At 37.8% G+C, this 27155-nt stretch overlaps 1 protein-coding gene across 1 annotated transcript in view; it reads right to left on the bottom strand.

The window, feature by feature from the left end:
• The window catches only part of STXBP5L (syntaxin binding protein 5-like), a 386990-nt gene that overhangs the window by 31167 nt on the left and 328668 nt on the right, over window positions 1-27155 (bottom strand). Inside the window, 1 exon segment of the mRNA XM_012640519.1 lies at window positions 1712-1882. Within this exon segment, the coding sequence (XP_012495973.1) occupies window positions 1712-1882 (171 nt within the window).

Here is a 27155-nt window from a genome sequence, read left to right as displayed (position 1 = left end):
GTAGAGATGGGGTCTCGCTCTTGCTCAGGCTGGTTTCGAACTCCTGACCTCAAACAATCCGCCCGCCTCGGCCTCCCAGAGTGCTAGGATTACAGGCGTGAGCCACCGCGCCCGGCTGAAATTAAAGTTTTTACTAAGGCCAAAATGCAGTGGTTATCTCCCCCTGGTTTCAATCTGCTTACCTTGAATCCAAATCCAGTCCTAATTTTGCCTGGGGCTAAATAAGGAGCTCTAGACTGTGCTATTCTGTTGACAGTGGTAATCCGTCTGAGAGGGTTTTAGCTCACTTAAAGGAACAGAGTAATTTCAGTTTCTCCTCTTATCAACACTTGCACATGTGCATACCCCAATCATAAACTCAGCCATCTCAGTTAAATATCAGTAAGGTTGTACTTTTCTTATAATCACTCCAGAGTATAAGTTCTTCATACTTTCCTTCTACTGCCTTCACTCTCCTTTCCCTCTTAAAAGGTACAAGTGTGACTCATTACTACTTTTATAGAAAGAAACTAAATATAGGTTCCTCAGACTATCTCTTTTCTAGAAAACAAAATATAGCCTTTCTAAAATTTCTTCTTTTTATCTCTCAGCAAATTTATAAAAATAGTCATTTGTCATAAAATTTAGAGATGAGAGGGAGCCTGGAAATAATCTATGTATTTTACAGATTTGGAAATAGAGATTCACAGTTTAGTATTTCTCCAGAATCCAACGCAAATTAGGTGTAAAAATCTAAAAGTCAAAATTACCACCTCTTATTACAGTGATTAAGAATGCTGCTACTTTTATAATCCTTACATATTATTTCTATTATAACCTTCCTGATATATGTCTCCAAAATTTTTCCATTCATGGTTCATCACCATTCAAAGTTGGTACTCATAGATACATAATAGAGAAACAGCATTATCTGTATGTCCATGGGATCATATTTAGTATAGCATAATATTACATAAATAAAAACTGAAATATAAATTTTATTTTTAAAAAATTTTAAACAATATAGATCATTATCAAAAATTTTAAGGGGTAGTAAATGGGGAGTTACTTTATAGCATAGAATTACTATAGCATAACTTCCTAAAATTACTTTTTCCTCTCTCTCTCCCTAAAGCTCTTTATCAACAAGACAGTAGCAGCAAAGTTATAAGATCCCACTTTCTTTCCCTCTCTAAAAATTCTGGCCTCTGGTTCTTGTACTTCACTCCCTGTTTCCATACTCATTTCATAAATAAGAAAATAGTCATTCCTTTTAAAAATATATTAAGATGAAGATTACAAATGTTCGAATTTAATATCTTGCCCTTTTTTCTTGGTCACATTCATTTGACAGTTGAGGAAATTAAGGTTGCAAGATATTAAATAACTCTCTACAGATAGAGACCCCAAAAGGCTTATCATTGAGATTGAAATAAACTCTTAATTATTTTTGGATGGGTACAGAACTAATTAAGGCCTAGATCTCCCTTTGTACAAAGGAGGGGGGAGCCTACCCGTAAGCAAACTACTTTAGTTTTAGAGATGACGAAGGAGGTATAGTGAGGAACTGAATTGGAGTTATGGCCACAGCCCCATCAGGCTCTCAGTTACTCATTACCTAGTAGTTTTAAAAATATTTTTCACATGTGATCTCCATCCCTTGTCTCCCAGCTCCCACTAGCATGGTAAACCAAATTTTAACTTTGCCCATGAAAATTAGTGTTTAACCTACCTTCTGTTGTAACTGGTAAAGATATCTCCATGCAAGCAGCTGACTGTGCCTTTCGAAATGGTGGTCTTCCAGGACCCCAGCGATTTACTTTTGAAACATCAGCACTGGAAAGACGTTTTCCAGAACTGCAACTCTGAGAAGTTGGACTTGTGCAATGTCCATTTACATGGTCTGTACCAAGAGGAGGAAGGTAGCATAAATATCAAATTAAATCTTACCATAAAGGAATCCAAATGTGTAGATTAACAAATGAAGATGAGTAAGAATTCTTTTTTTTCCCCAAGCCATACGAATGTGGCTAAGTCCTTGCTCTTTTAAGATTTAGTCATAATGACTGTTGTTAGCCCAAAAGTTCAAAAGATATTTATTAGAGCAGGGTCTCACTCTGTCACCCAAGCTGGAGTGCAGTGGCACAGTCATACCTCATTTTAACCTTAAACTTCTGGGCTCAAGTGATCCTCCCATCTCATCCTCCCCAGTAGCTAGGACTACAGGTGTGCACCTACACACCCAGCTATTTTATTTTATTTTTTGCTGACACAGGGTTCTTGCTATGTTGCTCAGGCTGGTCTCAAATTCCTAGGCTCAAGGGATCTTCCTGCCTTGGCCCCCAAAGTGCTGGGATTATAGGAGTGAGCCACTGTGTTTGGCCAAAAGGTATTTATTAAGTATAAGATTCATTTTTATGTTAACATAGTTAAAAATTTATTTTATATCCCCACTATGTATTTTATCATTTAATGGCAATACAAAACAGATTATGGTATCAAACTTTTTGTTGTATAATTTAAAAATACATCAGTTTATATTAATACAAGTTTTGAAAGTACTTTAAGTTTAAAAGATAGAATGAAAGCATCTTACTGTACAGTTGAAAATGATGCTTAAGAATACTATTACTCAATTATAAGAAACGACAGTGATCTAGCACCTCTAATATTTTCATCGATTGAACTTGAGCCCATTATCCGAAGTGAGGCATCACAAGAGCGGAAGAATGGGCTCCACTTGTACTCGCCATCAAATTGGCACTAACTGATTAACACTATGGTGCTCGCATGGTAGTAATATTCTCCCGGGATTGGGAGGATGGGAGAATAGGCTCACAACTAAAGGACATGGTGAGCATTGTTGAGGGGAAGGGCATGCCTCTTACCCTTTCCTGGTGAGGCAAAGACATAAAATGTAACCAAAATGTTTGTACCCTCATAATACCCTAGAAAAAAAAAAAAAAAAAAAAAAAAGAATAGTAGAACCAAACTGCCTTGTCTGGGCTGAATCGCAGTTCTGCCACTTACTATTTGTACAAATTACTGAAGTCTTCATGCTTTAGTTTCTTCTTCTGTAAATTTTAAATATTGTTACCTACCTCTTAGAGTTTTTGTGATTTTTTGGGGGTAATAATATATGTCACATGCTAGAATATGTGCTGGTATATGTAAACTCTTAACGAAGTTTAATTATTATTGTCAATCTTATTGCAGTGTATAAAACTGCTCATGTCCAAGACAATAGTTTTGTTCATTTAGAGTGTGGGAGTTTAACTTTGATTTGATATGATGTAAAAAACTTAGCAATGCATTAAAAATATCTTATTTTTCTTAATGCTAACAAATTGTATTTGAAACACCACCCCATAGTTCTGTAATATGCAGAATACATTTTAAAATGTGCTTTTGTGGTCAAAGGATGGTAGAGTTACATAGAGAAGAATCATGCTTAATGGCCATGTTGGACATGGAGAACTGGCATTCAGTATCCACTGCAATATAATCTTTCCGTGCTGTAGAGTTTATAAACCTAATATTGTACACTTCCCAGATTCTCCTGCAGATAGTGCAAGGATGAGAATTAGTTTTTAGCATTTAAATGTGATGGCATATTTTACTATCTTTAAAATGAGAGTTAACACTTATCAAATACTTAAATGCTTGGCATTTTATACACATTATCTCATTTAATCTTCACAACAATCCTACAAGGTAGATGTTTTTATTATTATCCTGATTTTGCAGATGAGAAAACTGAAGATCAGAAAAAGGTTCAGAAAATTTTCCCATATCACATAAGTAGTAATCATGGAGGCAGGATTTTAATCCAGATTTTCTCACCTAGTGTTTGTATGCTTAAATACTAGACTACAGGGTCAGCTAAAATATATGGGAAGGGGTAGCAATTTTGAAGACATTAGTATGGTTTCCAAGGCACATGTAATAATAATATATACTGAGATCCAAGCTTTTTGGAAGTTTTGACTATAATGTGCCTCAGAGAGGACTATTTTGGGTTAAATCTGAGAATCATTGAGCTTTCTGTATCTAAATATCTATATTTCCTCCAAGTCTTGGGAAACTTCCAGTTATTATTTCATTAAATAGGCTTTCTATGACTTTGTCCATCTCTTCTCCTTCTGGAACTCCCAAAATTCCAAATATTTGTTCACTTTATGGTGTGCAAATAACATGTAGGCTTTCTTCATTCTTTGTTATTCCTCCTTCTTTTTCTGTTTTATTTTTTTTTTTTATCTGACTGGATTATTTCAAAAGATGTTTTCAAGTTCAGAAATTATGTCTTCTGCTTTATCTTGTCTATTGTTGAAGCTCTCAGTTGTATTTTTTTATTTCATTTACTGAATTCTTTAAGTTCTAGGATTTGTTTGGTTCTTTTTTATGATTTCTATCACTTTGTTGAATTTCTCATTCAAATCATGAATTGTTTTCTTGGTTTCTTTACATTGTTTATCTGTATTTTCTTATATCTTGCTGAGTTTCCTTAAGATCATTATTTTCGATTCCTTTTTGAGCATTTCACAGATTTCTTTTTCTTTGGGGTCTGTTACTGGAGAATTTGGGGTTTCTTTGGAGGTGTTATGTTTTCTTGATTTTTCATGTTTTTTGTGTTGTTATGTGTTGACATCTGCACATCTGGTATAACTATCACTTCTTCCAATTTTATGAAGTAGCTACAGCTTTCCTGTAGATGTATCTGTAATATCAGTGGGTAGGGTGCTTTGGCTTTGGTTTTGGGTGGGCACCACAGCGTAGGCTCCATATGATTACTCTGGTTATAACCAATGTCAGCAGTATCTCCAAGTTCCTTAGTGCTTTAGATTGAAATCATTTGTGGAGGCTATGGTGAAGATTTGCTGGGCATGGGCATCCCAGGTGGGTTGGTACTCATGCTCTTAGGTTGAGCATGTGGGCACCAGCTGTGGTGGTGGTGGGCCAATTCTCAGGTCCCTAGGTGACCGTGCAGGCATCGGTGGTAGCAGCATTGGACCCTGGGCAAGCTGGTCCTTGGGCCCCTGGTGGGGTATGCAAGTGCCAGAAAACCAGGCGGTCTGTTCCTTGGGTCCTCAGGTGGGACTTGTGGGCACTGGCAGTGGCAACAGTAGGTAGATCCTCAGGTGCCCGGATGGGGTGCTCAAATGCCGGCAATGTTGGCAGTGGGCTTGTAGGACCAGTCCCCAGGCCCCCAGTAGTGTCAGTAGTGAGCCAGGTGGCCTGGTCCCTAGAACCTGGGTGGGATACATGAGTACCAGCAGTATCCTTGGCATGGTGGGCAGGCTGGTCTCTGGACCCTTAGGTGGAGCATGCAAGTATGCAGTAGCCCCACCACTGGAGGGTTGCTAATGGTGGCAGTGGCCCTGGGAAGGCTGCTATCATGCTCTGGGGAGAGTTCATCTTGGTTCCCTATGTCCTGGGGGCAGCTTCTCCGATGTGCTTCTTGGGGTGTAGGGCACTGCACAGGCACAGATGTCAGCAATGTGGCTGGCTGCATCACGGGGTCCAGCTGGCATCACAATGCTGCAACCTTCTGGGTGGATGTGGGGGTATGTTATGGGGAACCAGGAATGTGGAGATGCAGGGGCTATTGGTCCCCAGCCAGGATGTAGCTCACTGTTGGCTCTGCTCTCAAAATAGTACCATGCTGCAGCAGCCAGGGTCCCAGCAGCGGGACCCACCACAAATTCTCTCTCTGGAACAATGCAGTCAGGTGGATTCCAGGAAGCTCCCTAGACTAGGCTCAGGGCCCATAAGGGCTGAAGGAATTTCCTATAGCTAGGATTGCAGGTATCTGTGGTGGGAATATAGACAGTTGGGGATATCTTGCTTACCTTTTCTCCACAATGAAGAGTCCCTTTTGCTTGTGAGCCAAGCTAGCCGGGTGCCCTGCTTCCCTCTCTATGCTGCCATCTTGAACTTCCGTGCCTCAGAGGGTCCCTGTTGCTTTCCTACTAGATTCCAGTATTCTTCTGTAGACACTCTATTTGACATGTGGTTATCTACTTGCTGTTTTGGTCCTTCTTTGTGGAGGAGGGCAGTGCTGCGTGTCCCTAGCCAACCATCGTGGTGACGTTTCTCAAGATCCAAGCCTTTTGGAACCAGTCGTCTTCCATATTAACATAGATCTCAGAAATTCAAGATGGACAGCAGAAATATCCCATGATGAGCTAGCCATGGGGAAGCTGAAGTCAAGAGCTCTCTCTCTCACTTCCTATCGAATCCAGTCTCATAAATGGGAAGAACACAGAGGACAATAGCTGGCATTAATGAATTCGCATGAATTAGAAAATGACAACTATAGCTGGGCATAGTGGTTCACACCTGTAATCCTAGTACTTTGGGAGGCCGAGGCAGGAGAATTACTTGAGGCCAGGAGTTTGAGACCACCATGAGCAAGATAGCAAGACCCATCTCTACAAACAATAGAAAAATTAGCTGGCCATGGTGGTGCACGTGTGTAGTCCCAGCTATTCAGGAAGCTGGGGTAGGAGGATAGCTTGAGCCCAGGAGTTTGAGGTTGCAGTGAGCTATGATGACACCACTGTGCTCTAGCCAGGGCAAGAGTGAACTCTGTCTCAAAAAAAAAAAAAAAAAAAGGCAACTACTTAGGGGGTACACGAATTGTAACAATATGCCTCCCTGGGTACATCAGTTAGAAAAAGCTGCCATTTTCACAGACTTACACCTTGTTCTGAATAAAGGTCGCTGATTGTCCAGAGGAATGTGGGGTGGATTACAGCCCTCCACATCCTCTCAGCTAGGTTCAACAGTGTGTGGCAGAGCCGTGAGAACAGTGAAATTTGTTCACTTAGCCAGAACTCTTTGGACTTGCTAAACCAAAGCCACCTGGTTGTTACCGTATTTTGGTGGATGTTTCATGTGAATATCGTTTCATTTTAGCTCATAACAGAATAGTATTAATTAATAGATTACTTAATATTCTTGTTTTTCTTTTTTTCCCCATAACTGCTGTGGTGGCCAAATTTTCCCCAGCTTCTCATGTTTGACTCATGACATCTGACTAACATTACTATACCCGGGTACGCCAGATTTTTGGGCCATATCCTTCTGTTTTCAATAGTGCTGATCAACTTAAAGGATTTATTTTTGCCGCTGGATTTTTTAAATTCTTGGAAATCAATTTGCTTTATTAAATTTTTTTCTTTACCATGCTAAATATTCAAGATAGATATGAATTGGCATGTATCATTTAGAAAGAAATTTGATCATAGCTCAGGCACAGACATTCTGGAAATTTATGACAAAGAAATAATGCTAAACACAAAAGAAAAACAAAACCCTGTATTGATAAAGATATTCCCTGTAGTGTTAGTTATTATTGACAAAAATTGAAAACCAGCTATATTTTTTTACAACCAATCATAAGGTTTTAGGTAAATTGTGGCATTTATCATATAATAGAGTGTTATAATCTTTACAAATGTTTCTGAAATGCCAGCAGAAATATATCAAATATCTATGATCTTATGTTTTGGTTATCTTTTGTTGCATAAAATACCACTCCAAACTATATAAAGTAACAATTATTTTACTGTGTTCACACATTTTATAGGCTAGGACTTTGGCTAGGGCAAAGTGTAGATCTCTTATCTCCGTGATACCTGGGGCATTAGTTGAGAATGCTTAAATAGCTGGGGGCTTGGAATCCTTTGAAGGCTTCTTTACTCGCATGCCTGGGCTAGAATGATGTGAAGGCGGAGCTCAGTTGAAACTGTCAATAGTGACTTCTGCAGGAATCATGGGCTTTGGAAGGCTTGCGCATGGTGTCTTCATGGTAATTTAGTTGCTTTTGTGCATAGTGACTCACAGCTTCAGAGTTTGTCAAATGATTTTGAAATTGGAATAGAAACCATGTATCTGTTTCTTGGGTGTTACTGTAATGGAAACTTTATTATGTCTTGAAGGTAACATTTCAAAGTCCAGTCACAGTTTTTATGTGTGTCAAGAGGTAGTTGTGGTAGATTCCTAATCTTACTTACAATAATATATTCTTAAGTTCAACAGCTGATTGACAGTGGTCTTCTGACTCTGTTTCTTGTAGCAAAGGTGTCTGGTCCCCCGTTGTGTCTGGTGGTCTTATTCTGAATGTTATACCTGTAGGTTAGGCTTAGAGTTTACTTCTCCAATCTTGTAATGATTTGATAAGCACATAGTTTCTTTATCAATCACTTTCTGTATAACACAACTAGAGTGGTTTGTTTCCTACAAATGCTCCCTGATTACAATAGTGCTTTAGCCCAGCTATAGAACTCTGTATCATGTAGAGAAAATCCAACATTTTAAAAAATTCAATCTTAAAACAATAATTAAATTAAAGCAAAGGGAAAGGTCTATTCTGTATTTTACAGAAAGATTCCAAAATTTGAAAAATTACAAGTTTTTTAAATTAGCTGATGCCCTTGTGTCTTCAAATCAAGATTTGATTTAGCATATTTATTGTAAAAGGTAAGGCATTAACAGTGATTTACTAAAAAATGGTTTATTGTATCCAATTGAAATTATTTTTAACATGATCCTCACCAAAGTGTTATAGAAGAATATAAATGAAGATTTAATTTAATATTTGGTAAACTAGTCTTATTAAACAAATCTTTTAATATGCTATACAATTGCTAGAAAAATTACTAGAAAATGAAAATTACTATTATGTCTATGCCACAGAGTGTGATTCTATGATCAAATAAATGTTGAATATAATCCTAAGTCAAAATAATATTGCATTTTAAAAACCAGAAAGATAAATAAAATGCAAAGACTTTGCATTTAACCAATTAAATATAGTCAATATCAAATAATTGGTTAAAATGTTAAAAAAAACTCACATTACTTATCTTTGCTTATTTTTATAGTCAACTCTTTCCTCCCTCTTCATTATTATTTATATAACCCTAGCTGGTGGACAAGTTGTTTTGTCAATTGACTTAATGTTGGTTATTTCCCTGATTGATTTGTTTAAGCAGGGAAAAAACTTATGAAAGGATATTAGGTGGCTTAAAACCTTACAGAGAACCTATGAAGTATACTCAGGAGCTTTGCAGCCCAAACAATGTTCAACCACATTGGAGTTCTGTTTTAATTAAGGTACTATTGTGTCAACTGCTCAGCACTGATAATGCTGGGGCCTAGACGCTAGAAACTATACCGCTAGCCCTGGACAGCAGGACATCTCTGCCATCATACTCACCAAAACTGAGGTTTACTTCATCTTTAACTTTTCTTTATTTTAGTGTATTTGACTGTCAAATAAGAAATAAATTATATCACCTCTACTTTTTTTGCTGACACTTTTGAAGTTCTTTTTCTTTTATCTTCCTTCTTTCACTTAATATCTTTTTTTCAAATTTCAGGATATTACAGGGTTATAAATGTTTTAGTTACATGGATTGTTTTTGTACTGGTTGATGCAAAGTTCTATGTGTGTCAATCATCCAGACAGATTACATTGTACCCCTTTGAGGTTTTAAAGCTCTTATTTTAGGGCATTATTTTCTGATACATTTTAAGCTGAAGACTCAGAGAGACCAAATCATAGACATCCTGTTGAAGTCAGCTTAAGTTTTATTCCCAAATTTTTTTATACCGAAAGTTTTCAAGACTGTGATTTTGTCTATTTTAGCTTTGAGTAGTATTTTCTTGAGTTCAATGGTTAGTCACTGAAATCCAAAGTTTCCTCTCTATTCCTTAATATCCCCACATTTGTTTTTTCAAGGAAGTTTTTGTTAAATTTCTATTACATTCATTTAAATGGATGTTTAAAAACTATTTGGGACCAAATTTACAGTCTTCATGAAAATAATCTCTTTCTCAAAACATTGTCTTAGGCTTGGTCACTGATGAATAGAATATTTTAACTTCAAATAACAATAAATTATAACATTAAAATGCTAGAATATCCTGATTGATACTGAAGAAGCAAAATGACACCTTGCCATGATCCACATAAGTCAGTCCCACATTCAGAGAGAGAGAGAGGCATATTGTATCCTGAGACAAACTAAAAAGCAAAAACATCTATGTAGCTGTAGTCTCCATAAGAGATGAAATCTTGAGCCTGCAAATTACTCATTTCTTCTTCTTCTTTTTTTTCTTTTTTTAAGACAGGGTCTTGGTCAGTCAGCCAGGCTACAGTACAGTGGCACAATCATAGCTCACTGTAGCCTCAAACTCCTGGACTTAAGCAGTCCTCTTTATGAAAACTGTCAATCAGTACACAGGGGAAAAAAAAAAATCAGTCCTCTTGTCTCAGCCTCCAGAGTAGCTGGGACTACAGGCATGTGCCACCATGCCCAGCTAATATTTATTTTATTTTATTTTTTGTAGAGAAGGGGTCTCTATGTTATGAGGCTGGTCTTGGACTGGGCTTAAAGCGAGGAAATCCCAAACTGCTAGGATTACAGATGTGAGGCACTGATTTCTTAACAAAAACAATTTTATCCCTGACATTTGCAATGATAATGTCTAGAGATATAATAATCATGTGAGTAAAATATTTTTCACCCCAATATAAATGATTTACTTTAACCTTGAAAGAGCTTGTGGGTTTTTAGTTTGTTTGAAATATCTGTTGCATTTAAATTTAGTGACCAGTTCTTCAAAATCTGAATTTCTTGTAAAACACTTGCAAAGCAAAAATCCTTTTTTCTTAATGCTTTTTTGGGGACAATTATTAATTTTAGGTGTGAAAAAATACTTTATTTTTTTTTTTTTGGTAGAGACAGTCTTGCTATTTTGCCTACTCTGGCCTTGAACTCCTAGCCTCAAGCAATCCTCCTGCCTTGGCTTCACAAAGTGTTGGGATTAGAGGTGTGAGCCACCACTCCCAGCCTTTCTTAATGCTCTTGTGTCTGAATCTTCCTACCACAATAAACTATACATATAGTATATGCTTTTCAAATCATACATGAAAATTTATAATATGTAATTGGAAATTATTCCTCTGAGGGGAAAATCTCCTAAGACATTGAGTTAAAATTATTTGGTAAAAGAGGGTTAAGACCAAGTTTTACTCTTGGCTATATTATGCAACGACATACTCTAGCAGTGTTCTTTGGATATTGTAGTTTGTGCTTTCGATTTACTTATTCTTTCAAAAATAGTTTTTTTCCTTATTTTTTATTTCAAAATATTGACGGGGTACAAATGTTTTTGTTACATGAATAGCTTTTATAATGCTTAAATCAGGGCTGTTAGTGCGCCCATCACCTGAATAGTGTTCATTGTAACTAACAGGTATGTTTTTACTTCCCCCACTTCTTGATTTCAAATGACTTTTACTTCTCTCTGTGCCCATGTGTGCCCATTGATTAATTCCAGATTATTAGAGAGTACATGTGCTTTTTTCCCATTCCTGAGATACTTCACATAGGATCATGGCCTCCAGTTCCACCCAAATTATTGCAAAAGACATTAATTCATTCTTTTTTATGGCTGAGTAATATCCCCTGGTGTATATATACCATATTTTATTAATCCACTCATTAATTGATGGGCACTTGGGTTGATTCTACATCTTTGCGATTATGAATTGTGCTGCAATAAACATTCCAGTGCAGGTGCCTTTTTGATAAAATGACTTCATTTCCTTTTGGTAGATACCCTGTAGTGGGATTGCTGGGTTGAATGGTAAGTATATATTTATTTCTTTGAGGAATTTCCATACTGTTTTCCATAGAGGTTGTACTAATTTGCAGTCCCATCAACAGTATTTAAGTTTTCCTTTCTCGCTGCATCCACACCAGCATCTATTGTTTTTTGACTTTTTATAAAAGCCATTCTGAAAAGGGTAAGGTAACATCTCATTGTGGTTTTAATTTGCATTTTCCTGATGATTAGTGATGTTGAACATTTTTCATGTGTTTCTTGGCCATTTGTCTATCTTCTTTTGAAAAACTATTCATGTCTTTTGCCCACTTTGTGATGGGGTTGTGTTTTTCTAGATGATTTGTTTGAGTTCTTTGTATACTCTGGACATTAGTCCTTTATTGGATGTATAGTTTTCAAAAATTTTCTCCCGTTCTGTAGGTTATTTATTTGCCCTGTTGATTATTTCCTTTGCTGTGAAGACGTGTTTTAATTCAACCAAGTTCTGTTTATTTATTTTTGTTGTTGCTGTAATTGCCTTTGGGGTCTTAGTCATAAATTCTTTGCCTAGGCCAATGTCTAGAAGAGTTTTTCCTACATTTTCCGCTAGAATTTTCATAGTTTCATGCCTTACATTTAAAATCCCATCAAAATACCAACAACATTTATCACAGATCCAGAAAATACAATCCTAAATTTCATATGGAATCAGAAAAGAGCCTGAATAGCCAAAGCAATCCTAAGCAAAGAGAATAAATCTGGAGGTATCTCATTATCTGGTTTCGAGGCTATAGTAAACAAACAGCATGCTAATGGTATAAAGGTAGACACATAGACCAGTAGAACAGAATAGAGACTCCAGAAATAAAGCCATCTAGATACAACCAACAGATTATCAACAAAGCAGACAAAACATACACTGGGGAAAGATGCCCTATTCAATAAATGGTGCTGAAAAAATTGGATAGTCACATGCAGAAGAATGAAACTGGGTTCCTATCCCTCACCATATACAAAGATATGCATAATGGCTAACTAAAGATGTCAGATGCCAGTTCTTCTCAGAAAGAAGAACCAAAATTACAGGTGAATAATCATTGCATGAGTGGATTGTTAAGGAGGGAGTACTGGAGCCTTTTGGAGAGCTCATGGGAAGAAGCTAGGGCACAGGAAAAGGAGGAAGCAAGAAGCTGGCAGAGATTGAACTCCAAAGGATTTGATATTTTATGGAAAGGGGGGAGTGTTTTCAGCTCCCCTCACCCTTGTAGCACACTGCTGGTTCACAAACTTTTGAAGATCTCCTCTGCCTTTGTGAGTCCAAGCACTGGTGTGGTGATGATTTGGGGATTTCTTAAGGACATTGCACCAGGCTACAAGTTAATGCAGGGTTACTTGCTTTCCCCCTGGATCTGAGCTCTGGTGGTGGGCGCCATAATGGGTGCACACCATTGTGGGACTTCGTCCTGCCCAGAGACCTTCAGCTGCTGTGTCTTCACATCACCAAGTCTCCTATAGACATTCTCAAGCATCTGTTTGGATTGTGACAGCAACACAGGGTGGCTAGACCAAGGGGAGTTGCAGGATTCCTAGTGGTCTAACCCTTAGGGATTGCTATTCCTAAGGAAAGAGAGTGCAGTGCACCAACGAAGCATCCCTTGGGACACAGGAAACTAGAGTGTAAGCTTTTCTGTGTCCGAGAGCTGCCCACTTGTGTGCAGAGATCACGGCACCTCTTTCAGCAGAGACAAAGGCACTGTGCTGGGCTCTGTGGGGGAGGACTGCTGTTCCACGCCAGCAGCCAGGCTGCCCCAGTGCTCATGAAGGGATGTGGAGAGAGGAACAACTTCTCCCCCTGTCCCACGTCTCTGGACACAGCTGGAGCTGCTCCTATAGGAGATTCACATGGGTGCACCTGTGGACGGCCATCTAGTGCAATTAGGGGCAAATGTGCCCTCAGTGGAGGTGTGCCTACCAGGCCCAGGATTGCATGATGGGTGGGGTCCCTCCACCTCTCTACACAGAATGGCAATATTCCTGGAGATGGACAGAGGTGTCTGATGAGTTCTGGGAGAGGGGCATGATGGTGAGGCAGATTGCATTCCTGCTGGCCTGGGCAGTGGAGCGGGGGCAGTCCCATACCCTCCAGTCTGGAGACCTTGGTACAGTTCACCAGGAGTTCCTCCCATCACTTCTGTCAGGGCTGATGGTTGTGTCCAGTATTGGGGTATCGCATATGCTGATCTGCTTTGGCCTCAGCCAGTTTTTAACGATGGGCACCATCTACTGGCCTGTAGGTTGAACTGCACAACCCAGTGCAAAACTTGGGGACAGACGAGCACAGCACTGCAGAATGAGATAAGCTTTCTGAAACCTCCACTATCCCAGTCCCTCAGGAGGCGGTTAACATGCTCACAAGACCAGTTCATCACTAATACAATCAGAATCTGAGAAAGCCACCACACAAAGGCTCTCTATAACCAAGGAACTCATACACAGTCTTTGCTAATGAAAAAAGTCAGGACTGAAGCCAGGGAACCGTACACAACATACATTATAGTCACATCCTCAAGGGGAAAAAAATCCTGTCCAAACAAAAGTAAATGCAAAAATAATAAGAAGAGATAAGATAGTCTATCCAGATGAGAATGAACCAGAGAAACAAAGCTGGTAATATGAAGAAACAGTTTTACAACACCCCCCAAAGGATCACGCTAACTCTCTAACAATGGATCCAAATAAAAATGAAATATTTTAAGTACCAGATTAAAAATTCAAAGCACTGATTATAAAAGAAGCTCAGTGAGGGAGAGAGAGGGCAAGATGGCTGACTAAAGACATTGCTTTCCACGTCCCGGAGGGAAGGAAGTGTTTCAGATAAAGGAGAGGGGGAATGGGCACAGCTCAAGTGTCATTCAGAGGAAAAAGTGCCAAAGCCTGCCAGGAACATCATGGAGGAAAATCATGAAGCAGAACAGGAAGAAAGGAAAAGAAAAAAGATATCAGCAAGGATCAAACCCAGAGAAGCTCAGAGTCCAGTGAAGGGGTAAGGGGGGATCCCGTTTCTCCTTCCCACACACCTTCAGTCATCAGCGGGCTACTGAGTAGTTTAGAAGCCTTTCCACCCTTATGTGCCCAAGTGCTGCTGCAGCCAGCACGATCACAGAGCTTGGACATTCCTCGCAGGCTTCCTTTCAGGAAAAGGAACTAGGGGAGCTAGGGACCCAGCTCTCTTCCATTCAGATTCTTTTCTTTCCCCCATTCTGCCACCCACTATAGCTCAGAGGGCAGATTGAGACTTTTGGGAGTGGCTGCCTCTCATCAGCTTCACTGTCCTTCGGTCTGCAGTTTCCATAGAGAGTGGGCCCCACACCTATCCCCTTGAGGACCTGCAGTGGACCCAGGGGTGCCTAGTCTGGGAGTTCCCTGCTTGCCAGCACTCCCCAAAGATGCACAGCAGCAGGTCGGACATGCAGGCCAGATCCCATGCTCCCAGGACTTGAGTGGGTTCCTCAAGTGGGTTGCTCGAGTGGGGCACAAGGGAGAGATTTGAGAGCTTGACTGGGAGGCTAGGGAGCCCACGTGGGCAGAACTGATGGGAGAGTACAGTGGGGGTCTGAGTCATGGCGACTGGGTGGAAAGCCCATCCCCTCATAGGAAAGTCATGCTGTCAGACTGGCATGAAGTTCCCAGCATGTGGCACCCTTGTGGCCAAGCATGGTGTGTTCAGATGCTCTTTTGCAAACAGACACTGGAGGGAGCCTCTCAGAGCAGGAGTAGTGAGAGAGGGGTGGAGTTCAGTCTGAGAGCCAGTCAGTGAATTATAGACGGCCCCTGCCCCATGAGCAGTCTTTCCAGTTTTGAGAGGCTGCTTCAGCCCTTCTCCCAATGGCTTTTCCCAGGGGCCTGGAATATGACCTTTGAGCCCTGCCAAGACTTTGTAGAACCCTCCTAGCTCACTCAACCTAACCCTGCCCAGCCTTGCTCTTCTACTCACTTCTGCTGTGATGGAGAACAAGCAATCCCCTAGAAGCTACAGGGCCCCTCCCACTGCTTGGGACATTCAGGTACTTCTCCTAAGGGGCCACAGCCTATTACAGGCACAAAAGAACATCTCTGCAGTTGGCTCTTTCCTGAAAACATCAACCACTGACAGGGAGAACAACTGTATAGCTCATTACAGCATCTACTGACTCAATCAAACACAGCATGGCTGATTCTTACAAGCACCACCCACCAACTCAGAGAATAAGCTGGGGGTCCTAATACAATTCATCCTGATGGGAAGAGAGGAAGACAGCAGAATAGAAGCAACCTGAGGGAGAGGAATAAAAGTTGTAGGTGGTTCAAGCTGTGAGGGTTCTCCCTCCTCCACTGCATCCCTCTGAGCTGATGGGAGAAGCTTCTGAGTCTGTGCAGAGACATTGCACTGGAGAGCATGTGGACAGAGATCTAGTGGCTGCCAGTGCTGGGTTTCCACAAATGATGCTATCAGGATTGCTCTGATGCATGGAGCCAGGTCCCATCGGGACTCAGACTTCCAGCAGTAGCCTTTTCAGCACCCCTGCCAGGATGGGAAGGAACAGACAGAACAGAAGCTCCCCCATGTTGTGCCCTGGGAACCAGTACTTATGCAAATTGAGTCTCAGTGCCACAGCCCACTCCAATATGGTGGTTCTTTGCGGGAGGGGTGCCCTTACAGCCCCCTGCTCTCCTGTGTTCCTCCACACCCTCCTGATGGGCAGGAGCTTTCTCTTGCTGCCCGACCCTAGAACCAGGATTTCTCCCCACCCTACTGTCTGTGCCATCAGTAGGTGAACATGCCAGACATCTGTGGGCAAGAAGATTACAAACTGCAGCAGTGGCCCTAGAGGCTCGGGGTGCGAATGCACCGCAGGCACTGAAAGCAGGTCACACTCAGTACAGAGAACTCTAGTGGCTGCTATGGTGGGGGGAAGGGGCTGCGGTCTCCCTGAACCATTCTTGTGTTAAGGGGGGCACTGGTCTGCCGTCCTTTCTGAGCTGCAGCCTTGGCCCCGGACTACCCTCCTTTCTGAGCCACTCCGGTGGCTACCCTGTCCAAGGCAGGCACAGCTGCGAATGTGCCCCGTTGCAGGGAGCCCGGTGACTCAGTGCAAAGCCCTTTGACAGTTGCTATGGGGTGGGTGCCACTACATGGCTATGAGAGGCTTGAGCCAAAATTACCTTCCGGGATGCCAGGAGTGAAGGAGGTGCAGAGGAGGAGGCATCCAGAATCAGGGATGGTGGCTCTCTGGTCCTTCGTGGCATTCCCCTGAGGGATGAGAGCCCTGTTTCCTGTTCCTGGCCTGAGGCACCCAGATGGGGGAGGCGGAAAAGCCGCTTACCCTTTCCCTGGTTTCTGGAACTCCCTGGATTTAGTTCATGCACATGCACCAATTTCTCCGTTCTATCTTCCTTTCTCTCAGCTGCTCAGTTCCTCTTGGTGGTGTCCCTGGACTCCACTGGTGCCTGTCCCTGTGGTCCCTTTCTGAGCGGTAATCACTCTCTGCTCTCCTCAGTCCAACCCTCAACTCTTCTGCTGGGAAGGTCCAACAAGCTGTGTCTCTAGTCGGCCATCTTGGCTCCCCAACCAGATATTGAATTTGAAGATTCTTATCAGTTGCTGAGAATGAGCTCTGCCCAGTTCTGCCACTTTTATAGTAGGTTATAACTTCTTTTCTTTTTTTAAATGCCTTTCACATTTTCTTATTTTCTGTTGCATATATTTTATGCTTTGAATAATTTTTAAGTTTGAGAATTTTTAATTTTTTTCTAGTCATCTTAATTTGTTACTTGTTAAATTATCATCTATACATTGTATCAACTGATTTCAACAGAAGGTGAAATTAGTTTAATTCTTCTTTCTTCTACTCTTCTTTGCTCTCAATTCACCACCAAATAACCACCAAATTTGTAGAATTATTGACTCTTTTTGGCTACTTCAACCTTCTCTTTGCCTCCCTTATCACAATTTTTAAAATTACACTATAATATTTATATTGTCATAGATTTAAAATTTACATTCTAGTTTATAATTGTATTTATCACCATTGTTTTAGTTCTACAATTAAAGGATTAAACGATCAGTACTTGTCCTTTGACCATGGTTTCTCTGTGCTTCTTTTTGTTGACTGGGCATCACCCTATAGTACCGCAGTCCCCAACCCCAGGTCTCTGAGCGAGTGAAGCTTCATCTGCATTTACAGTCGCTCCCCATCACTTACATCACTGCATAAGCTCCGCCTCCTGTCAGATTAGCTGTGGCATTAGATTCTCATAGGAGAGTGAACCCTACTATAAACTGTGCATGTGAGGGATCTACATTGCACACTCCTTATGAGAATCTAATGCCTGATGTTCTGAGGTGGGGCTGAGATGGTGATGCTAGTGCTGGGGAGTGGCTGCAAATACAGATTATCATTAGCTGAGACGTTTGACTGCACCATAAATGTCATGCACTTGAATCATTCCGAAACCATTCTCTCCTGACCCTTGTCTGTGGAAAAATTATCTTCCATGAAACTGATCCCTGGTACCAATCCCTGGTGCCAAAAATGTTGGGGACTGCTGCTGTAGTAGATTTTTTTGTAAGTGCTTATGGGGACCTGTGTTTCATTTATAGTGTTCTGTTACGCATATATCACAATATATTCATAATATTATGTGACAACCCCTAGATTATGTACATCCAAGACTTGAATTCTATTAATTCATTTTAGGTTTTTAAATTCAAAATTCTGTTTATTAGAAGTGAGAAGTGTTTATACAGCTGGCCCTTGAACAACATGGGTTTGAATGGTACAGGTCCACTTGTATTGGGATTTTTTCAATAAAAGTTACACTGAATGTGTCTGCCTCTCCTGTCTCCCCTTCTATCTCCCTACCTCTTCTGCCTCTGCCACCCCTGAAACAGCAACCTCTCCTCCTCAGCCTGCTCTATGTGAAGATGATGAGAATAAAGACCTTTTATGATGATGCACTTGCATTTAATAAATAGTAAATATATTTTCTTTTCCTTGTGATTTTTTAATAACATTTTCCTTTGTCTAGCTTACTGTATTGTAGGAATACAGCATATAATTCATATAACATACAAAATATGTGTTATTCAACTGTTTTATGTTAACAGTAAGGCTTCCAATCAATGGTGGGCTATCAGTAGTTAAGTTTTGGGAAAATCAAAAGTTATACACCGATTATCCACTGTGTGTGGAGTCAGTGCCTCTAACCCCCACATTGTCTAAGGATCAACTGTATTTTTATTAAAAATGAAAAAAGTTTTTCACTCTATAAAAATGTTAGTTATAAAGCAATTTCCTATGAGTCTGATGATTACATCATAAAATGTTAACTACTTAAGGGTTCTACATGCTTAAGTATCTAATGTATGAGGTTTTTACTGTTATTACTATTATTTTACTCAGTGTTATACTGTTACTCCTGTTAATGATTAGTATCCAAAGTGTCCAACATGTTGTCATTTTTGCTTTGTCTTAAGTGAATAGTTCAATGTACAGTTCATATACACAGTTACTAACACCTTTATATAGATGAATCTTATCTATTACTTTGGGCTTGAGATCCCCTTGTAATCCAGCCCTACATTTCCAATTGCTCAATGAATTTTTAACATGGATGTTCCTTTAGCAACTCAAACTTATTTCCCTTTCCTTTCAAACCAAGTATTGTCCATGACAGCTATTCACAACACTCTGTAGCTATCTTTGACTCCTCCTATTTCCTATGCTTTACCAGCCCTGTCCCCAACCCCCCTTCCCAATCCCATCAGCTGCAAAGTCTCCCACAGTAAATCCTTCTCTCCTTTTAGTTTCATTGTTGTTTTCTAATTCAGGCCTCCATTGGCCTAAATTTCTTTCTCCTTCACTAATGGATTGTAGACTACTAAAAAATAATCTGCCTACATCGTGTTACAAAGAGTCCAGGGTTATTTTACACCAAGGTTTTACATAGGAGAATTTACACATACAGACATTTATTTAATTCAGAAGCCTTATGATTTTTTTTCTGTCAATTTGTGGAAAATAAGTTTTCAAAATGAAATTACATTTACAGAATTTTTAGAAATAGAAATTTAACGAAATTTTGTTGTGAATCCTTTCAAGTGCAAAAAAGTCTTTCATTAAAGTGATAAGAACTTAACTATTTTATATTTTGTATATATCTGAATTTTCATAATTCATCTTTGCTTAAAATCTGCATGAAAATAGAATGAAGCATTTGGAGGGAGAGAGTTGAAGACTTTGAGAAATTGACATTTATAGATATACTAAAAATGTTTATTAATAATAGCATGCCTAACTGATCTCCAGATTAGAATTATAACTACAAGCTTTTTGCTATGTCTAACAAACATAGGAGTAGGTTGGCAATATTCCTTTTTATTTTTCTTTTTCAACATTCTAGGAAATAAATTATGGAAACTATGTAAATAAATATTATAAATGCATATTTTTCTAAAGAAAAATATTATTCTTTAAATAGTTTTCATTTGACATTTGTCACAGGACATGCTACACAAAGTGACAGGTAATTGTGAGATTACAAGCTTTGCAATCATATAGACTTGATTTAAATTCCGGTTTTGCTAGTAGTTATGTGACCTTAGGCAAGTTTAGATTTTTTTATAGCTTTAAATTTATTCATTTGTAAAGTGGGAATAATATCACCTACCTTAACTCAGATAATATGTCCAAATCATATTGCATAGTTTTTGACACATAGTAGGAGGTCAATAAATGGAGCTATAATATTGGTTCTTCCTTTGACATCAATTGCACTTGTAAAATATTAACTACCTTCACAATAATTTCTTTACTGTTAATATAAAACTAATGACAATAGCTAATATGTTAGTGCTTTGCATTTAAAAATACTATAATTATCTCATTTAATCAAATTCATATAGGATTATATGTAAGTGATTTTAAATGTCATAAACTATGTATGTTATAACAGTTATTAAATTCGGATGTAATGAAATGAGGTATGTGAATATACTCCATAAACTTAGGTTACCATGTTCTGTGGCCTAGGTTCAAATCTTCAGTGTACCATTTATTAACAATATAACCTCAGTTTCTGTTCTGGGGGAAAAAAGATTGAGAATAGTGATAACTTTGAAGAGTTGCTAAAAAATAATAAAATAAAATAATAACTTCAGGATTTTATAAACTCTGAAGAATAATACAAGGACTAATTATTGTATTTTTGTTATTTTATCCATGACATTAGTAGGATTTGAAGCTATAGCTTTCAGTCAGGGTAAAGGAAATGAAAATAAAGGTAATCCAATGAAATTTCAAAAGAAACAAACTCCTATGCTGGAGCAGACAAAAATTCTAAATAAAAAAATTTATGAAGGCCTATTTAATAAAGCCTGATTTTATTTCAGAGTTAGACTTTTGAATAAACCTGTGACCACTACAAAAAATAAACTAAAAGTGAATCAAATTTTCTACAACTTCCCTAAAATAAAAAATGGCCAGAACTTTATTCCCATATATGTGTCAGACTTTTTTGTTGTTGCTAAACAGTATTAATTCTAAATGATACTAATATACAAAAAAGGGGAAATAACTCCAGAAAATCATGCTCATTTACATGATTACAGTGAGAAAGAGTTTACATGTGTGACTATTAAATGTTTTAAAACATTTCATGACATAAAGAAAACAAGCAAAACATTACATACTTTGGTGTGTAATGATTTATAAAACATAATTTTGTAAAATGATTATTAACAAACACAATGCTGAATGCTGCCAACAGAACTGTATGGTGATTTTTAAGAAAGCCTTTTTAGAAAGCTATCAAACACTGCCATCTAGGAAACTTGTGTTATTCATGGATTGATTGGTAAAAATGTTCAGCCAAATGAATGTAAGAAAACTTAAAATTGTTGGCTTTTGCCTACCGTACCAAGATCAGCCTTAAGATCTGTTGGCAGACTTAACTTTCTTGATCCTTTAACTGAAACAACAGAAAAAGGAAAAAGGCAGTTGTTAATTATATAAAATTAAAGAGGAGTGTGGGGGAACAGTATGTTTTATAATTATTAAAAACCTGATGAACATTACATTTATTGAGCCTATATGGAAGCAGAAATATTGTTCCAATATTAGTTTGTTGCCATCCAGTAGTAATTATTTAATACGCAAACAGAAACATGTAAAAAGCAATTATTCTTACAGTAAATAATTACGTGTATATTTACATAGTTTCTCTCACATGTGGTATGAGAAGTAATTTCTTATTTAATTTGGAATGAACCAAAAATTAATTTCAGACAACTCTAATAGGTAAAGAGATATTGCAACAAATGTAACAGATCATTTCACAAATTGTTAAAAAGGGTAAAAATTGATCAATCCTGTGAACTTTTTTTTTAAATAGAAAGAAGAAAATTCTATTACATATGATGTAGTCAATGAAATTTTACTATGCCTATGGCAGATGAGATGATGAAATCAATATTGAATACTATGATGTTGCATTAAGTAAATGAGAAAACCTTGAAAATATAAAATATTTGAAAATAAACTTAATGATATTATACCAAATTATCTAGAAAATATTTGTATAAACCAAGAAAACTCCTATAATTTATTTATAAACTTCCTCCTTATTACTTCTTTGTCTCATAAAACATTTAACTGGAATGCACGTTATCATAGAAAGAAATGCGTTGGAGAAAATCATGTATGAAATCTTATCTATCAATGTATACTTTATTAAGACTCAAATTGGTTACCAACTAATTTATGCCTTCTAGTGAGTGATTTTCTTTATAGCTAGGAAAGTTATTTGAAAATAAAGATGCAGGATGATAGAGTAGAAAGAATATTCAATTTAAAACCAGAAAACCTGTCTCACATATTTCTGAATTGTTACTACTTTGTTATCTAACTTTGAAAAAATCCCTTCATCAATCTACAGCTTAATTTTCTTGTCTGGAAAATAAGATTGCTGATATGATCTCTGATGTTTCAGCTTAAATATGATTTATAACACATTTTATAATAGGTTTTATACAACTTAAATACAAATATACTTTTCATGTGTCACAAAACACAATTTGTCTTTTGATTTTTTTTGTTTAACTACTTAAAAATTTAAAACCCATTCTTAATCCACAAGTTACACCAAAAGAGGTAGTGAGCTGGATTTGGCCCGGAGGCTTTAGTTTGCTGATCGCAATCTCCCAATCTGTGCTAAACTACTTACAAAAGAAAATATAAGTATTATCACTCTAATAAAATAATAGCAGCAGGCAGTTGTCTGTATGAAAAGGCATTAAAAATAATTTTATTAAGAGGAAGTCAAATCATATTTTAATAATTTGGATTTATAATTAGCAGCACAGATGCTATTTATATCAAAATATGGCAAACTGAATAATTATATGCAATAATTATGCTTCAGAAAAGGTTGTTAATATAGTCTATTTTGTAAACTGATTCGTAATTTAGATAGATTGAGGAGGCAGGGTATTCATTTATTAAAATAATCTTTCATTTAATTTTTTAATAGGAACTAACTCATTATAAGGTAAGGATTTGTTTCTTAATTTATCTTTTTCATTGTTTCTATCTTGTTTTTAAATAGGTTCTTCAACATATTTATATAGTATTAATTATCTCCAAAACGGATTACAAAGACTCAAAAATACAGGAAACAGTCCCTGCCTAGTGTCAATAAGCCAGATTTATAAAGCAGGACAGTGACTACAACGACATGTATCGTCCTACTCCCCATTGTTCTTTCTGATGGAAAATTCACCTGTATTCTAGTATCTAACTTACTCTGACTCTTCAAATCTGCTCCACTTTTTGGGATTCCCCACCACCGACCCCAGACTACCATCTAGCTTTTAAGGTTCCCTGTAGACTACTTCCTACCTGAAAACTGGATCCAACCTCACAGATCACATCCCTCAATTGTGTAATTGGAAGAGGGAAAGGGAATGACTAGATGGTGGTATTATTTAGGGAATTTCCTTAATAACAAGCCACTGTTATTTGTGCACAGAATAATCCTCCTCCTCACCTGTGCAACTAGTAAAACTCCTACTCGTCCATCAGGAAAGCTCAAAAATCACTCCCTTTCTGTAGCCAATCCCAAACTTAAGGCTGCACTTGGTGCCCCTTATCTTAACTTCGATAGCACCTTGCACCTCTCCTTTAGAATACTTACCACATTTTATTATACTTGTTTTTTTTTTCACTCTATTATCCATTAACATCCTGAAACTTTGAGTTCTCTAAAGATAGGGATTGTATTCCCAATAGCTAGTAAAGTATTGGCAAAGAGTAATTATACAATAAGTGTTTGTTGAATTAATGTTAAACAGTATAGTCAGAAAACAAGGATAAAAGCTTATTTTAAAGAGAGCTGAATAGATTGATCAAATATGTTCAAGTGTTAGAGAATATATTACACAATAACATTTGAGGAATTTGGCTTGGAAGATGGAAAAGGCAAGAGAGAGTAAGAGGCAAGTAGTCTTGGGAATGCATAGGAGGAAAACATTACTTATTAACTTTGTCACTGTGCCCATGGGAATGCAGCTCTCTAAATTTCTTCATTTTTACTGATATCTGAGCTAAAGAATATGCACCACTGTCACTTCATATTGTTAGCCAAAAGGGAAAAAATGAAAATAGAAACTACTTACTACTCACTGGCTTAGCAAACTGCACAGGGAAAAGAATTGAAGAATCTTGGCTCAAAGGAATTTTAGAGATTATCTAGTCTAATATCCTACTTAATTCAAGTATTTGTCCTAAAATATTCTTGACATCCTACCTGCTTGAATATTTTCATGTAGAAATCTTTAAAGGTATAAAAAATATTCTAATTTGTGGTTGCTGTAATTGCAAAAAAATTTCCTTCTGTTCAAGTTCAAACTACTTTCCTTTACCATTGACCAGTGTGTCTCGGTTCTAACCTCTGGAGCACTGAAGAGTAAGTGATTCTTGTTCTCACATGCCAGATCTTAAAGCACCCGAAGAGACTTAGTGGCCACTTCTACATATCCTCAGGTCAGTAGGAATTTGCATTTTAAGAAGTGTCTCAGGTGATGCTGAAGTCAAGAGGCTGGCAGATGACATTCTGAGAAACAATGTTTCAAGGTTTCATGACTTTTACTCAGGACCCTTCCATAAGAAGCACTTCCTGAGCTGCATCTCAGATTTTCCATACAAGAAAATCCATATTGTCGTTAGTTGTTCAATTAGATAATAGCTGTGGCTATAGATACAGATATAGCTATTACTTTACTGGCTTTTAAAGGCAATTATGATTAGATATTTTCCAAGTTAATTGGTTCATTTTTTGGTTCTGGTTTTTAGTAGTTCAAATTTTTTATCATATGTATCTTGGATCTTCCATTTTCTAATGAGGAACAGAAGGTGGTAGTTACAAGGACAGAAGTGCCTCTAATAGGAGAGGCTAGATGCCTTTTTTTGCCCTTTGTACAGCTCCACACAGACTCTGGTTTTTCTCTAAAGTAGATTTCCTGGCATTTGATGAAGTGAAGCCTAGTTTTTAAGAACACAGGTGAGCTGGATTCAAATCATGACTCAACCATTTTCCCTGGGCTAATAGTTACTTAATCTCAGAAAGACTCATGTTTCCCTTCCTCTGTAAAATGGGGATAATAATAGTTCCAATAGCACAAAGATTTTGTCAGGATTAATTAAGGCAATATGGATAAAGCACCTAGCAGGGTGTGTGGTATATGGCAAGCACTCAATGTTAGCTATTATTTTCATTATGTTGGCAATAAAAGATTATCATTCTTTGGTATTCTATGTCAAAAATAATTTATCTGGGCACTATGTCCTACTTAAAATCTAGTACCTAGGATTAAAAGCACACTTGATAAAGCCTCCAATTATATATGATACTGTTTCACCTTTGCTCTGCACAATAGTATTTCCTAAAAGTCCACTGTCTTTTCAAGAGTGACATCACATGCTTGATTCATAATTGGCTACATTCTCTAAAAATTTCGTTAAGTCACATTGTGCATCCTCACATAGAATGGTCTCTTTAATCCTTCACACCTTGAAAAACTACCTGTCTAGGTTCACAGAAAGTAACACGGCAAATAGTATCATAGGTAATCCAGCTGGGGTCAGGAAACACTGCTACAGGAAGTGTTAGACTTACAACAGTTTGATTTCTTATGACCCTAGTCCTGTTAGATCTTGAGAAAATTGTCAGGAAATTCTTCTTGTTATTTTAACATGCTGTGGCATACTTTTTGAAAATAGAAACAAAATCAAAACCAAAGGAAATAAAATCCATAGAATTATACACTAAAATAAGGTGAATTTTATGTAAATTATACTTTAATAATCCTGGCTTAAAAAAAGAAATAAAATGCAAAGGAAAGCATCCCCACAGATAGGGTTAATCACTTCCCTAATTACATCTATCAACTTCTGACTTACTTAGAAATTGTTAAGTAGGGTGGCATGAGAGGCCAAAGATGATGCAAATGAGTGAAAGGATTGGCTTATGGCAAAATATTAATACACAATGATATTTATCTAAAAATTCAGGCCTAAAGATCAGATGAAGACCAAGCCCCACAATAGCACCAGGTTATAAACCTTTGGGAAAGTATACATCTCTACTCCTAGATTCATGCCTCCCAAATTTAGGTTCAATTATAGTATAGAGGCTGGGTAATCAGTCTGGTGGCTTACCATAGTTTATGCTAGAATGAGGTTATATGCTCAGCCCTAAATAACAACAGACTTCAGGCATTACAACATGGTTTTGCCTATGGGGCTTAATATGTCTTGATTATATCATCTTCTTCAATTACCTGTATACTCATATGCCTTTTTGATAATTCCTAATTCAGTTCAAAGTCAATGGATAGTACAGCCTGGTTCATCAGAGGGATGTTGTACTGGCTGCAAATAAGTCTCGGTTAGATCTTTGGTTATACATCTAAATCAAAATTTTAGGAATAGATTAAACCCTGAATCAAAGTCTGAATGCAGCTGCTACTTTAATAGAAAATAGCATAGACAGATAGGTTAGAAGTTTCTAATTCAAACCTTCTGATTAGTTGCTTCTTGCTTTGAAACAATTAGATTTACTTTTTTGATTTCCAGTGAAGAATTTCTACTTTGTTATGACTAAGCTACAACTAATATTTGGAAGTCTAGAATGGCCAAAGGGACCAAGCTCAGTCTTTTTAGGCCATGGATATTTACCATTGATTTTATAATAACCACTATCATATATTATTGAGCATCTGTGTTCTGAATACTAGCACGCAATTAAGATTAAGAAACTTGCTAAAGGTATGATGGTGGAAAGTGACAGGGTAACATCAAATTTCTCTGACTCCAAAGCTGTACACTTTCCACTATGCACACAATCTTCCTGATATAGAAGATACCACCTGTGTGGTCTAGATACCATCTCTACAACAAATAAAACTAACATTAAATTCATATAAAAGTTGTCTAGATTTAAATGTTTATAAAGTTTATTTA

Source organism: Propithecus coquereli, unplaced genomic scaffold (assembly GCF_000956105.1).
Source record: "Propithecus coquereli isolate 6110/MARCELLA unplaced genomic scaffold, Pcoq_1.0 Scaffold10, whole genome shotgun sequence".
Lineage (NCBI taxonomy): Eukaryota > Metazoa > Chordata > Mammalia > Primates > Indriidae > Propithecus > Propithecus coquereli.
This window is presented reverse-complemented; position numbering and strand designations above follow the sequence as displayed.